The following is a 14,764-nucleotide window of genomic DNA, read 5'->3' on the forward strand; positions in this document are numbered from 1 at the left end:
ACTGAACAAAATTTGAAAAATCTAAAACAAAAAGATTAAACAAAAGAGGACCCAGCACAGACCCTTGTGGGACCCCTGATTTAACAGGGACCCACTCAGAGGATGCCCTCTGAACTGAACACATTGGTAACGATTTAAAAGAAAGGAGGCGATCCAGTGCCAAAGCGGACCACAAATGCCATACAGATGAAGCTTCCTTAAAAGAATAGAATGACTGACCTTGTCAAAGGCCTTACTCCAGTCAAGAAAGATGACGTCAATATCAGGGGGAGATCGTTTATCAAGAATTTGGGACCAGTGATGGCAAACCGTAGTCAGGAGAGTGGTACAAGAGCGACCGGATATAAAACCGTGTTGTTGAGGAGAGATGAGCCCGCTCGTGTACATATACTCAACAACATTCCTTGTAACAACTCTTTCCAACAGCTTGCCAACCACGGAGCACAAAGATATCGGTCTATAGTTTTCAATGCTACTAATGTTACCAGATTTGTGTATTGGGACGACATTTGCTCTTTTCCAGTCATCAGGGATTTTACCCTCACAGAGGAAATATTAAAAAGCAATGAAAGAGGAAATGCAACCTGGGCTGCAGTATGCTTAAGCATGGTGGATGTTATACCATCAGGTCCAGGTGCTTTGCCATTTTTTAAAGACCGGATAAGTTTAAAAATCTCATGTGAATTAGTGGAAACATTGGTCAAAAAAGAAGAACCTTGATGACCCTCACACCAAGTATCCAAAAGGTCAGGGTCATCTGAAGTAGTGAAATTTGAGGCAAAAAAAATCATTGAACGCATTTGCAATGACAGTAGCATCAGTAATACAAGAATCATTTACTTTAAAAGATGTCGCACTGGGTTTGGCCTTTGAGGCACGAACAAAAGACCAAAACTTTTTGCCATGACCAGAATTATCAGAAGCTATATCAAAAACATAGGAGTGATACTCTTTTTTGAGGAGAGTTTGCATACGATTTCTACACTTCTTATATTTGTTCCATTTTTCAATGTTGTCAGGAGATTTCCTACTGGCTTTATATAAGCGCTGTTTCCTTCTGGCAAGTTTTAAAATTTCATCTGTAACCCAGGGTTTCTTAACACGTCTTCTAGATTTTTTGCTGGGGATAAACTTATGAATGCACTCGAGATATCTATCCTTAAAAATGCACCAGGCATCATCAATACTCTTATCGTGGAGCAGCTCATGCCAGTTGGTAGAATCAAGCTCACCACAGAGACCAGTGAAATCTGCCCTTGAATACAGAAGAAAAGTGCCAGGAGGAATTGTTTGCTTAGGCGCAGACAAATTTAATTTAAAAGCAATACCAGCGTGGTCACTACCACCCATCCCTTGGTGAGGGTAAACTTCATTCATGGAACTTGTGTTGTTTGTATACAAATGATCAATAAGTGTTCCATCAAGACTATCTTCAGAATATCTGTGAGTTACAAAAGTGATAAGTTGAGACATATTTAAAATATCAAGTGTTTCAATAAGTGAATTATACAGTCTTGTGTCACCATCACAAAAAGTTTTGGATGACGGTTGGTAATGAGGTGCGTTTACATTAAAGTCCCCAACTAGAATTACAGTAACATAAGAATTTATTTTGGTTAAGATGAGTTCTAAACATTCATTCAGGTGAGCAAAGAAAGAACTGTCTGGTTTCTTGGGGCAATACAGGCTACCATACAAAACTTTGCCTTTCTTGGTAGAAAATTCAACCCAAATGATACTAATATTATTACTTTCAAATTGCGGAACTCTTATAGGGTTTAAAAAGTCTTTTACTCCAATCATGACACCTCCGCCATGGCGATTGCGATCACGTCGGAAAAGTATGTATGAGGGGTCCACTATTTCGGCGTCAGCTATGTTCTCGCCTAAAAAAGTTTCATTTACGGCCACAACATGAGGATTTTGAAATCCAAAAAAGCGTGAAACTCTTGCAGTTTGCTTACTATACTGCGAGCATTAAAGAATATTGAAAAAATATTGTTTGAATATGCAGAACATGCAACCGATGAGTTGAGAGAAGAATTCGGTGAGCTAAGAGATGATGAATTCACTGAGTTAAAAGAGTTATTTGTTGACATGGTTTCATCACCCGGCCCTGGGTTCGACTCGACATCATTAGCCAGTGTTAGGCGTTGACCACGGTATGCTGCCGAAGAGTTGCTGTAGTATGCATGAGAAGATCCATGGTATCTACCAGCTTTTATTTGGGTGAAATTGAATGAATATGGGAGAACAGGTACAAGCACTAATTGTTCACTATCATAGGTTGAAAAGGCAGGAACAACTGCACACCAAAAGCATATGAGATGGAGCAATACAGCATTGGTATGCATGATGAGTACTGGTATTGGAATCGGTCAACTGTGCATGAAATTCAGATGAAAGGAGTTGTGTTCTTTGGACTTTTAGCTGTTCACTCACTCACTCACTGTGTCACTGTCATTTAGCACAAGGCTGACATACAGCCTGAAATAATGCATAGCTGTTGGGTGACTAAGTAAAATAATGTCAGCCCTAGGTACTATAGAGTCTTAAACAAGCAAGATGAGGTAAGCTTAAAAAGTCAGTGTTCAAAAGTTGTTCACACTTGAAGCGAATGATACAAGTGGCATATCCAATCAAAATTTTCAACGAAGGAGTTATGTTGACTAAAATATATATATGATGACTTACAAAGATGACAGCCGCCGTTGAAAGCGGAGAAATTAAGCTTTTAAAAGCGATAAATGAAGGCGATGTTCAAAACATGTCCGGCTGCCGCGTACACGGCGTGCGGGATGCACATACATACACACCCCAAGGATCGTACCGTATTACAACCGTGGGAGTAACATGCATGGGCGCTAGTAGTAAATTCCAATTTTCTATGCTTTGCCTCACTTGTTCGGCTCAAAATTAAAGGGACATATCTGACAGTAAAAGCTAACATTTTATGGAAAATAAATACTAATCTATTTTTACAGAAATATTATAATATATGGCTTTATACCGGAATAAATGCACGTAGGGGAAGGTGGGGCATAACGGACCCCCGGGGCAAAACGGACCCCCCGGGCAAACCCTACCTTGGCAATACTGCCCTCTATGCAAATTATATGGACGAACACGAGTTTGGCCACACAGGTTTTCTACAAAAATTTAATCACAAAAAATCCACAGACATCCGAGCAAGAGCGGGTTAAAATATTTACACCTGTCTGATGTAAGGTATGTAGATGTTTATTGTGCGGAAATTTTACTTCATTAATATCGGATTAAAAAAAAATTGTGTATATTGTAAACACGAAGGCATTAGCTTTGAGCCGTATGCAATGCATGGCATATATGCTACAATGTATTATGCATGCAACATATTACTAAAAAAATGGGTATGGGGCAAAACGGTACCCCTAGTGTGGGGCATAACGGAACAGGTGTTCCGTTTTGCCCCACAGGTGGGTTCCGTTTTGCCCCATTGGACATAACACGTCTTCACTCAAGGAAATGTAAGCTTAATCTACTCGAGTATGGTAAACACTTCGCTGAAACATAAGCATATAACAAGGCTTACAGATAGAATTAATGATTTAAAGTTATTCCACAGAGATGGGTAGGCCTAGGCCTACTTAATAATTCTTTCTATTTGAATATTGGTCATACATATACTAGGCCTACAGATGAAACTAATCATAAAAGAAGACCACTCACTCCTCAGAGATGGTAGGCCCACTTGATATTGTAACTGAATATGCCTAGACTTAACGATGGAACTACTGATACATGTTAACTCACTCCACAGAGATGGGTAGCCTACTTGATATTTTTTGTAATTGAATATTAGTCGTAGGCCTACATATAACTAGGCTTACAGATGGAGCTAATTATAAGCTATTATAGGCCTATAAGAAATTAGCCACTCACTCCACTAGAGATGGTAGGCCTACTTAACATTTTTGAACTGATTAAACCAATAGGCCTGATGTAAGTTAACCACTATCTCCACAGACATGGTAGGCATACTATTTTTTGTAGTAGAATGTTTGCCATGTTATTAGAGTAGGCCTAAACTAAATTCTGTCTGTGTTAACTCTTTTGCAGACTGTTCATGATGGTCAGGAATTTCACCCGCAAATCCAACAGGAACTCCTGGGATGAGGACTCGATGACGACTGCTATCCAAGCAGTTAAAGCTGGAGTGTTCGGATTGAAGAAGGCGAGTAAGGAGTATAACGTGCCCAAGTCTACCCTACGTAGAAGAGTTCACGATCTGAACAAAATTGCCAAAGGTTCCTCCAAAAAAATGGGGAATTTTAAGGTAGGTCTACATCTAGCATGGGCCCACATGTAGGCCTATAGGACTACAAGTTATCCTAAACATTTTGGAAAACATAAAATTGGTCACCTGAAGGCCTACTTTTGTAATTTTCAGTGCTAAACTTTCTTGAATTCTAAATGTGATAGACTGTCTTGTCTTTGTTAATGTTATAGGTAGGCCTATATGTCAATCTTATGGGTGACTCTTTTGACATAATGACAAATTGTAGTCACTAACTATGATGCTATTTACTCTACTTAGGGCCTACTAAAAAACTTCAGTAATGTCGAACACTAAAATTCTTCTCTGTTTTAATTTTCAGACAACTTTTACAGAACAGATTGAGCAAGACATTGTTGACTACATCCAAAAGATGGAAGCGATGCTGTTTGGACTCACAACTGCTGATGTACGACGTCTTGCTTTCCAAATAGCAGAGAGGAATGGGATAGCCAATCAATTCAACCTGGAAAGGCAAAAAGCTGGGAAAGACTGGCTCTATCATTTTATGAAGCGCCATCCTGACATATCGTTGAGACAGCCAGAAGCAACTTCTGCAGCTCGAGCGCGTTCGTTTAACCGGGTGAACGTGAATAAGTTTTTTGATCTGCTGGAACTATTGGTGGAGCAGTACAAGTTTCCACCAAACAACATCTACAATGTAGACGAAACAGGGATAACTACAGTACAAAGCAAACCATCAAGAATCCTTGCAAAGACTGGAAGACGGCAGGTGGGAACCTTGACTTCGTCGGAACGTGGGCAGACCGTCACGACTGTAATATGCATGAGTGTAACAGGATCTTTCATTCCACCCCTCTTCATATTTCCTCGTGTCAGAATGAAGATTGAACTAATGAATGGAGCTCCACCAGGTGCAATCCATGTGTGCCATGAGTGGATGGATGCAGATGGACATATTCACAACTTGGTTTCAGCATTTCATACGATCATCTGGTGCTTCTAAGGACAACCCAGTTCTTCTGATATACATGCCAAGAACTTAGATGTCATAGACATGGCCAGAGACAATGGTGTCGTGCTGTTGTGTCTTCCCCCACACTGCTCTCATAGAATGCAGCCACTTGATGTGAGCTTTATGAAACCAATTTCAACATACTACGACCAAGAACTGGAGAAATGGCTAAGAAATAATCCTGGTCGAGTGATAACTACATTCCAGGTTGCAGAAATGTTCGGCAAGGCATACATGAAATCAGCAACCGCTCAGGTCGCAGCTAGTGGGTTCCGTAAAACTGGAATATATCCTACCGACAGGGACGTCTTCCTTCCACATGAATTTGAAGCGGCAGAGGCGACAGATATTGATACTGAGGATGAGACTGATGAAGAAGGCGGTGCAGCAGTAGCGGCAGTGGCTGTTCCAGTTACACAGAACAAGGATGTAGTAGGCATTCCTGATATGACTGAAATACAAGTAACTGATCAGGAAGATCGTCAAGCAGTTGATACGACCAAGGAAGCAGAAGCTGTTCCAAATGATGACATGGCTGCTGGTGCAGCTGAACAGTCCCAGAACACTGTTCCAATGGATGTTGATGATGCAGCTGATGAGACCGAGGACGCAGTTGATGTTCCAAACAATGACAAAACTACTTCTGATGTAACAGCTGATGCGGTGGCCTCTACATCTGGATATGTATCACCATTTGCTATTTCGCCACCTCCCAAAGCTACCACTAGAGAGAACAAGAGACCGAATGCACGACGTGGTAAACTGTTGTCCTCACTAGTAGCCCATACAAGGCCGAGCTTCTGGAAGCAAAGCAAAGCAAGGCTCGCAAAATTCAGGAAACCCAGGCAAGGAGGGATAAAAAGCAACAGGGTCTTAGAGAAAAAGGCAATAAACGATCTGCTCGTGTTCAACGCAAAACAACCAGAGGCAAGAAGAAGACCAAGAGAGTTGAACCAGAACCAGAGAATGACAGTTCATCAGGGGAAGATATTGATGATGATGCTGAGTGCATCTACTGCTGCGTACTATGGAGCAAAAGCAATGAAGCCATGATTCAGTGCACCGCCTGTGAAGAGTGGGCCCATGAAGCATGTGCCGGGAGAGATGATGATGATGAAGATGATAGATTCGTGTGCGACTTTTGTGATTAAACATTCAGCTTGTATTCAATTACAATGAAAGGCAATTAATGGATATCATTTGTTTAATAATTTCCAAGAATGTATTGGAGAATTTGTTCAATGAGTTGAAGTTTACAGACATACCCTGTTATGTAGGCCTATTATTCACCAGAAAGTGTTAACCTGTATGAGACCTATATTTTTTACTTGGTATAAATGTTAACGTGTGCTAAGATATCACCAAAGCACCTGACAGTGTAATTGGCTATTAAACATGTTAAAATGATGTAGATGTTTAGTAATTTCCAAAAATATATTGGAAAGTTTGTTGAAAGAACACGGAAAAACAGTGGCATGATCGACGGGAATTATATAAATAAACATTATTTTTCATCAGGTTCGCCGTCGCAAATAATAAAGGAGACAAGTAGAAAAAGTGATCCCGCCTGGGAATCGAACCCAGGACCTCAGGAAGAAAGAGTTAGCATGGTTAGTTGAAGTTGAGAGATATTTTGTTTTATATGTATTATTCACAGTCATGATTAACCTGTGAACATAATTTAATGTTTTATTCAGTATTTAGAAATGTTTGCATGTTCTATGATAGAACTATTACCAAAAACACTAGATTTTCAAATAGTGTTATTAAATGGATATAATTTAGATGTTTAGAAATTTGCAAAGTTTGTTGAAAGAGTTGAAGTTGAGAGATATTCTATGTATTATTCACTGGAAATAAAGTTTAACACAGTGCAACAAGTTAAACTCAATTTACCCTTGCTGAGAAATGGACCAATCCATGTTATTGTTTACCGGGTCAGATGTCAATCATTGTCATGCAGATAAATTTGTATTGTTTGGCTCGACCGGGAACCAATGGGATTTGCCGCCAGCGGGTTTCGGGCGTGATTAGGTGGTGATTTATTCACTGTTGGTTTTGTATTGGACACGACAACAACAAAAATCTTCCCACCCACCGCGCCTGTGTGGACATGTGAGAAGGAAGTAAAATATAATTATGTGTGACAGTAATGAGATAATGACCTGTATAAATACAGATATATTTTATCTACTACATGGTAGTGTGTTAAATAATAGCTAATTAAAGCATTTAACTGTCTGTAAGTTTAAAAGAAAAATCAAAATTATGGTCCCTGTAGATAAGGAGGGAGGAATAAAGAGTTGGCGCCGATCATTAAAATTACATGTGACTTGCAATTAATTTCCCTTTCTCAGATCTTCATATTTACAATGTACACTGTTTAATTAGATCATGTGTTCAATATGTTGCTACATAAAATTTATATAATTGTTCTGTATCAAACTTTTTAGAATGATAGTTCAAGAGGAAAGTAAGTCGTCAAAACTATATATATGTACAGGAATTGACAATCGTATTGTTACATGCAGGCACAGGTCGGTGTCATCAAAAACAGTAAAGTAGTCTTTTATAAGGTCAAAGACTTCACACAGTAAGCAAAAGAAAATAATGCTGGGTTTTGAATTATCTTTTCTGTATTTATTTATTATGATATATGTATATGTCATAGAATGCTAACATTAAGACTTGATCCCTTGTAACTTCAGGTAGATCACCTGTTGAAGAGTCTCAGGAATTCCACTTGGGAGCGTGGGATCTGTATGCACTAGTACCATAATTTATTGTTGAGTTTCCAGCCATGATATTTGATTAATGATCCACGGGTTCGGGGTCAAACGCTCAGAATTTAGCCTCGGGTGGCGGCCACCAGAGTGCAAGTTTGGATCACATTTGGTTTTGCTAAAACGAGATTTTCTGCGCCTTTGGTCGTTGTTTCGCTAGAGTCTTGGGTTGGGTAATTCACTCGATTAGAGAATCTCCTATTATATATTTGGCAATAATACGGCTGAGAATTTGTTTGTTTGTTTGTTTGTTTAATTGTTGTAGGTACTGGTGCGGGTCTTAAACAAAAGTCAATAAATGGTTGTCGTGTCTGATTGCCAACATGCATGCAAATTTTGCATCCGAGTGTTTTCAATTTCTCTGTCTTGGGGTAATGATTAACCTGGGAACCTAAATGTTTTACTAAGTACCGGTATTAAAATATCACCAAAACACTAGTTTTTCAAACAGGCTATTTGATTGGCTATTAATATTATGAATGTCACATAATGGTGTTTAGTAACGTTTGAAAGTTGGATAAAAACATTAGATTTTCAAACAGTGTAGGCCTAATTGGAATTAAATGTGATTTGTTTTGCACAGTAATACTACTAATGTTGACTCAATGTTGAGATAATGTATACCTTTAGGCACTAAAAGATCAACCTCTGGCAATTTGGAGCATTCAACTTCTCAACGGGCAAAACGGAACCCAGGGTGCCGTTTTGCCCCATAGGTTCCGTTTTGCCCGATAGTGGGGCAAAACAGTTTTTTTTTTTGAAAAATATTTTTTCATTTTTATCAAAAATTGTAAGAGTCGAGTTGTATTGGTTAATGGTATATTAAAGATAAATACAAACTTCAACTGAACATAGAATTTTAGAGTCGTATTACTAATGGTGACGTCACAGAGCATCCCCAAAGTTAAGTGTTCCGTTATGCCCCACCTTCCCCTAAAGCACATAAAAATTTGCCATTTTTAAAGCTATTCGACCAACTATGAGGTTAATTTGGTCAAAAAACATAAGCATTTGTGTAACATTGAAGGGAATGATTGCAAAGACCAACCCAGTCAAATATGGGAGGAGGGGGATAAATTCCTGGGATCTAAGCTGCAAACCCTGCTGCCACCAATGTAAGCTTACCTCGCATGACAGGCCATTGTATCCAGGTCCACAGTTACAGTTTTCCACAGTAAATGCATAAGATGCGGCAGGATTGTATACTGGTGATGAAGGACTGGTTGCCATGTAATAGGACACACCTCCAATACTGTAACACACAATGATTCCCATTACATGATTATAATACCTTAGAATTATGTATTGATACATTTTTGTGATACATTTTTAAGGGTTCTATCAGATTTAATGTGATGCCTTGTTGGTGTGGCACATTTTTGGAAAATTGTCATATATATCACTGAAATCAAAAATTTGTGTAAGGGGGTACTATACCCCTGGCCAATTTTGTGCCTATTTTTGCATTTTTCTCAAAAATTATAGCGCATTGGTGACAAGTAAGATATGTATATTATAGGGGCAAGGACAACAATTACTGCACTGGAAATTTTATTTCAGCACAGACAACAGTTGTGGAGTTACAGTCAAAAATGAGGGAAAACCAATATTTGATCAATAAATCAATAACTACTTGCCTTGAGTTGCTGAATTTTCAGTGCAGTAATTGTAGTCCTTGTCCCTATAATATACATATCTTACTTTTCACCAATGCAGAATAATTTTTGAGAAAAATGCAAAAATAGGCACAAAATTTGCCAGGGGTGTAGTACCCCCTTAAATATTGCAACAGCTTAAAATTATAGTAACTGAACTCTTCTATAAAGAAAATGGTAATTTGTATGGTACAACTCATTGTAATAAGGAAACAAGTTATGAAAACTGTTTTAGAATGAGAGGATATTGAAAATTAAATGTTTAAGTTTGAGAATTATACAATTTCAACCTTTTAAAATAAAGATGAATGTAATACTGTAACTAACTTATTTTAATTGTATTTTAGATGTATTAAGTGGAAAAGCAAAACTTCTCATGAAATTATATGATTTTTAAAACATTTTACAGCATATTGCTTGTTATATGTTACCCAATGATATCTTGAAGGAAAGGGATTTATGTTACAGTGCAGAATGTTGATGAGGATTCAGAATATTCTTCATAAAATAAGAAATAGAAACACGTCGTAAAATGATTTCAGATTCCAATCGATCCTATCCTTTTCATAACCATTATATTCATCATATTCAGATTCAGTTCGAACCAGTTTCGAATAATGGGAGACGGGAACAAAAACCTGAGATAACTCACTCTCTCCCACACTCTGGCGGGCGAACATACAACAATAAGGGTTCGCTTTTCTACATGTTCTATGATTTGTACTTTGTATTATTTTATATGGAGAGAGGAAGAAGAAAGAACTAAATCACTACCAATCCAAAAGTGAAGCCTGTTTCATTATTACCAGTAGCCTACCACTACCGTGTCCGCCCCCCTAACACACATCTCCTGTAATTGACTAATGAACATGTATACGGACATTCCCAGTTCCATTAAACAGGGGTTATCTATCCTTCATATTCAGACACAAAGAGTCAAAGCAAATATTATGCAGTTTGTTACATACCTTGACTGATGTAGTGCACTGTTCATCTGAGCACCTATCAGCACCCTGTCTACAGCAACTAGAGTTTGTTACATACCTTGAATGATGTAGTGCACTGTTCATCTGAGCACCTATCAGCACCCTGTCTACAGCAACTAGAGTTTGTTACATACCTTGACTGATGTAGTGCACTGTTCATCTGAGCACCTATCAGCACCCTGTCTACAGCAACTAGAGTTTGTTACATACCTTGACTGATGTAGTGCACTGTTCATCTGAGCACCTATCAGCACCCTGTCTACAGCAACTAGAGTTTGTTACATACCTTGACTGATGTAGTGCACTGTTCATCTGAGCACCTATCAGCACCCTGTCTACAGCAACAAGAGTTTGTTACATACCTTGACTGATGTAGTGCACTGTTCATCTGAGCACCTATCAGCACCCTGTCTACAGCAACTAGAGTTTGTTACATACCTTGACTGATGTAGTGCACTGTTCATCTGAGCACCTATCAGCATCCTGTCTACAGCAACAAGAGTTTGTTACATACCTTGACTGATGTAGTGCACTGTTCATCTGAGCACCTATCAGCATCCTGTCTACACCAACAAGAGTTTGTTACATACCTTGACTGATGTAGTGCACTGTTCATCTGAGCACCTATCAGCACCCTGTCTACAGCAACTAGAGTTTGTTACATACCTTGACTGATGTAGTGCACTGTTCATCTGAGCACCTATCAGCACCCTGTCTACAGCAACTAGAGTTTGCAAGAATTCTCCACGAGACACAGCAGTAAACTGTGCATTGTCAACTCGCCATTCACTCTCTATCATACTGATTGTGAATTCAGTAGAAGTGTTGTCAGAGTTTGCACCTAGTATACGGACATATCGATTACCCATGCCCTGTTGGTAATAGAAAATGCAACAGATTGCAAAAACAGGTAAAAGTTACCATCTTTCAAAATAAAATGCTATTTAAATCAGAACAAAATGATAAATGTGACTGATGCGCAGAGCTAGATAGTTTGTATGTTGCTCATCAATGTTTGTATTTGTGTTTGTACTTCCACATGTTCCTATTTGTTAGTTAGCCCCGACGCACTACCAGCTGATTATCAGCCTCCAACAACTCTTTTGATTGGTTACAAAAAGTGCAAAAAAGAGCAGCAAGATTTGTTTCAAACATCACATATGGGAAGGATACAAGCATCACTGCCATACTCAAAGTGTTATAATGCCCCCCCCCACAATAAAGAAGAAAGTGCTAATCCTCAAAGTGTTATAATGCCGTCCCCACCCCTGATAAAGAAGAAAGTACTAATCCTCAAAGTGTTATAATGCCCCCCTCCCCGATAAAGAAGAAAGTGCTACAGACTAATCTTTTTGTACAAAATGACAAAAAGCCATCTAGACTTTGGATATGAAAATGACAAGCAGCCTAAATCAACCAGCTGAGGGCGCTCCTTTCAATTTCAGCAGCAGCACGCATTCTTCATTTTTAATTCATTTTTAACCGCAAAACCTCCTTCATATAACTATAACCCAGTCTTCATCTTCCATATTCAAGACATACTGCACTGCGATCCTTGCATTAATTAATCCTGCTACTCTCACAGACACCACTAGTCTAAACTCTTCCCAGAATATTCAGGAGGTTAATACATCCAAGAAAGAGGGCTTAAATCACATATTGAGCCAATCAGAAACATGGTAAGAATAGGCAGTGGGGCTTAAGGGGATTAAGCTTAAAAAATGCTGTGAGATCTAAAAGCTCCATTTGGATTGGTTACTCAGATGATTATATCATCTAATTAACCAATCAGGGGTACTGTAACTTAGAAAGGCAGTAATGCCCATGGAATTAAGTATAATTTCTTCTATTTCTGTATTAGGCAAACAACATGAATTATTCATAGGCATATAGACCAGTTGGTATGAATTTTCAATGATCCTTGATCTTGAATCTACATACATTGAAAATGTTTCAGCTAGTCATTACTGCCTGATGATGGTAACAGTTAGTTACCGAAAATATTAGCAGGCAAGTATTTATTTATTTGCCTTCAGTTTCCGTTGAAAGTTTGAACATTTTCTTGGTTAACCCTATGAGAACTACCTGCCTATTGGTCAAAAAGAAGTTTTCATTATCAAATGGACCAATCAGCAACATTGTTAGAATAATTTTACCATGCAAAAAAATTGGGATGAATTATTTGCAAAGCTCCATTCTGATTGGTGATTAAAGTGAAGATACCCCGCAATTGACCAATCAGAGGCAATGTTAGATCGGCAGGTAGTGCTCAGGGGGTTATTGATCATCTTTTAACTCACCTGCATCATTACTCTTATTTCCAGCTCTTGAGGATTGATGGCATTAACATCTAATTCATAAAACAAGGAAAATATCAGCGTTGTTCCATACACACCAAGTAGATTACCAGATAATTGCGGAACCATCCAGCTCAGCGACTGCCCAACTGGGATAGAGGCTGTAACAAAGCTTACACCGTTGATAATGGAAGATGTTGGTACAATATTAGATGGCGTTTCTCCATTGTAGAGTTCCCAGTCAGCTGTGGATCCAGCATTGGTTGGAATGGCATACTGTAACAAAATAGGTTTTAAGATTTATTTTCTCTGCATGTCAAATAAAATTTTAAATTTAACTTAATTGCAGCGAAGAGACTTCGCATATCAATCTTTGTACCAAAAAGATGCAGAAACTTTGCTCAAAATTACTTGTAAATCATAATTTTTGATTTTGATTGAGTTTGACAACTCAAGAATAACGAAGCTTATTTCCATTGGGGTCCATTTGGGACAGGTTGGGAACAGTCAGTGGTTAACACCTTACTCTTCTCAAAACTGACTGTGGCTCTATGTGTACAGGTATGGTTCTTCTATACATGGGACCATCAGCTTAGCATCCCCTCCAGAGGACAAAATTCTCACATGGTTTATTTACCCAACTCTAACTGCATCACAGGGAGAGCAAATGTCTGAATTTAATCTACAGATTTTGCCATTAAATTCAGACTTCATTTGCTAGGTCAATATCCCAAGTTTTCCACCACCGGGAATCAAACCCAGGACCTCATGCAACAGAGGCGCAAGCTCATTGTTTCTTTAATTCTTTTAAAAACTGCAGTTATGAGCAATCTGTAATCATCATAAATTTTCAATGGGTTTATGAGTATGTTGTCCGTGCAGCCAATCCATGTGTGAATGGTCAAGTATTTGTCAGTCGGGCAGACACACACTTGGATCCTGATGGGACCATACTCAAGCAAAATGCTCAAGTCAAACTTAAAATTTATACAAGCATGCTGGCCTGTATGGGGAGATCAGTACTTATGTATTTAAAGAGCTTACCAGGATAAAGATAGATAGGTGATGATACATGGTTATGAGGGACTGATAATGAATGTTTTCAAATACCCTCATGTTTGATGATCCATTGGACTATGCCAGTTGAAATCCACAAGCCACCCGTGGGAGACATTTCCTTAATCTCCCATGCAGGAAGTATGGATTTCTAATGGGGTTACCTGAATGGGTGACTCCATTTGAAATCTACACCCCCTGTGTGGGAAATTAAAGGTCATGTCTTTCATAGGGAGTGTATGATTTCAACAGGAATAGCCCATTTTACAGCTTGCATTCATTGAATGTTTACTTACTTGAATACTCCTATCGGATGAACTTGTGCAATCTGTAGTGATGCCCATACAGATACATTGCAGACAGCCTTGTATCTGAGTAGCTGAATTGTAGAATGTCCCTGCAGCGCAGTCATGGCATGTCAAACCGCCAGTGTTTTCCTACATGTATGACAAATAGAGGAAACATTATTATATGATGAGTTGACTAAACATGGTAGACGCATTGTACACCTAGTGAATATCTCAATAGCAAACAAACATATATGTGATGCGATCAAGCAAAATCAATCGGAACTCGGTAATATTGATTTTGAGATATAGCCAAACAAATGTAATATTTCCTTTTGTTTCCTATTGTTTAGGAAACTGTTATTGGTAATATCTTTGGAACTGGTTGTTCAATTTTAATGGGGTTTCC

The 14,764-nt window shown here is 38.6% G+C and overlaps 1 protein-coding gene across 1 annotated transcript in view; it reads right to left on the reverse strand.

Annotated features, from left to right (window-relative positions):
- The window catches only part of LOC140158409 (laminin subunit alpha-1-like), a 161,869-nt gene that overhangs the window by 97,957 nt on the left and 49,148 nt on the right, over nucleotides 1-14,764 (reverse strand). The window contains 5 exon segments of the mRNA XM_072181501.1: nucleotides 9,200-9,326; nucleotides 10,698-10,762; nucleotides 11,306-11,587; nucleotides 13,016-13,288; nucleotides 14,365-14,505. Coding sequence (XP_072037602.1) covers nucleotides 9,200-9,326; nucleotides 10,698-10,762; nucleotides 11,306-11,587; nucleotides 13,016-13,288; nucleotides 14,365-14,505 — 888 coding nt within the window.

This window comes from Amphiura filiformis, chromosome 8 (assembly GCF_039555335.1).
Source record: "Amphiura filiformis chromosome 8, Afil_fr2py, whole genome shotgun sequence".
NCBI classification, from domain to species: Eukaryota; Metazoa; Echinodermata; class Ophiuroidea; order Amphilepidida; family Amphiuridae; genus Amphiura; species Amphiura filiformis.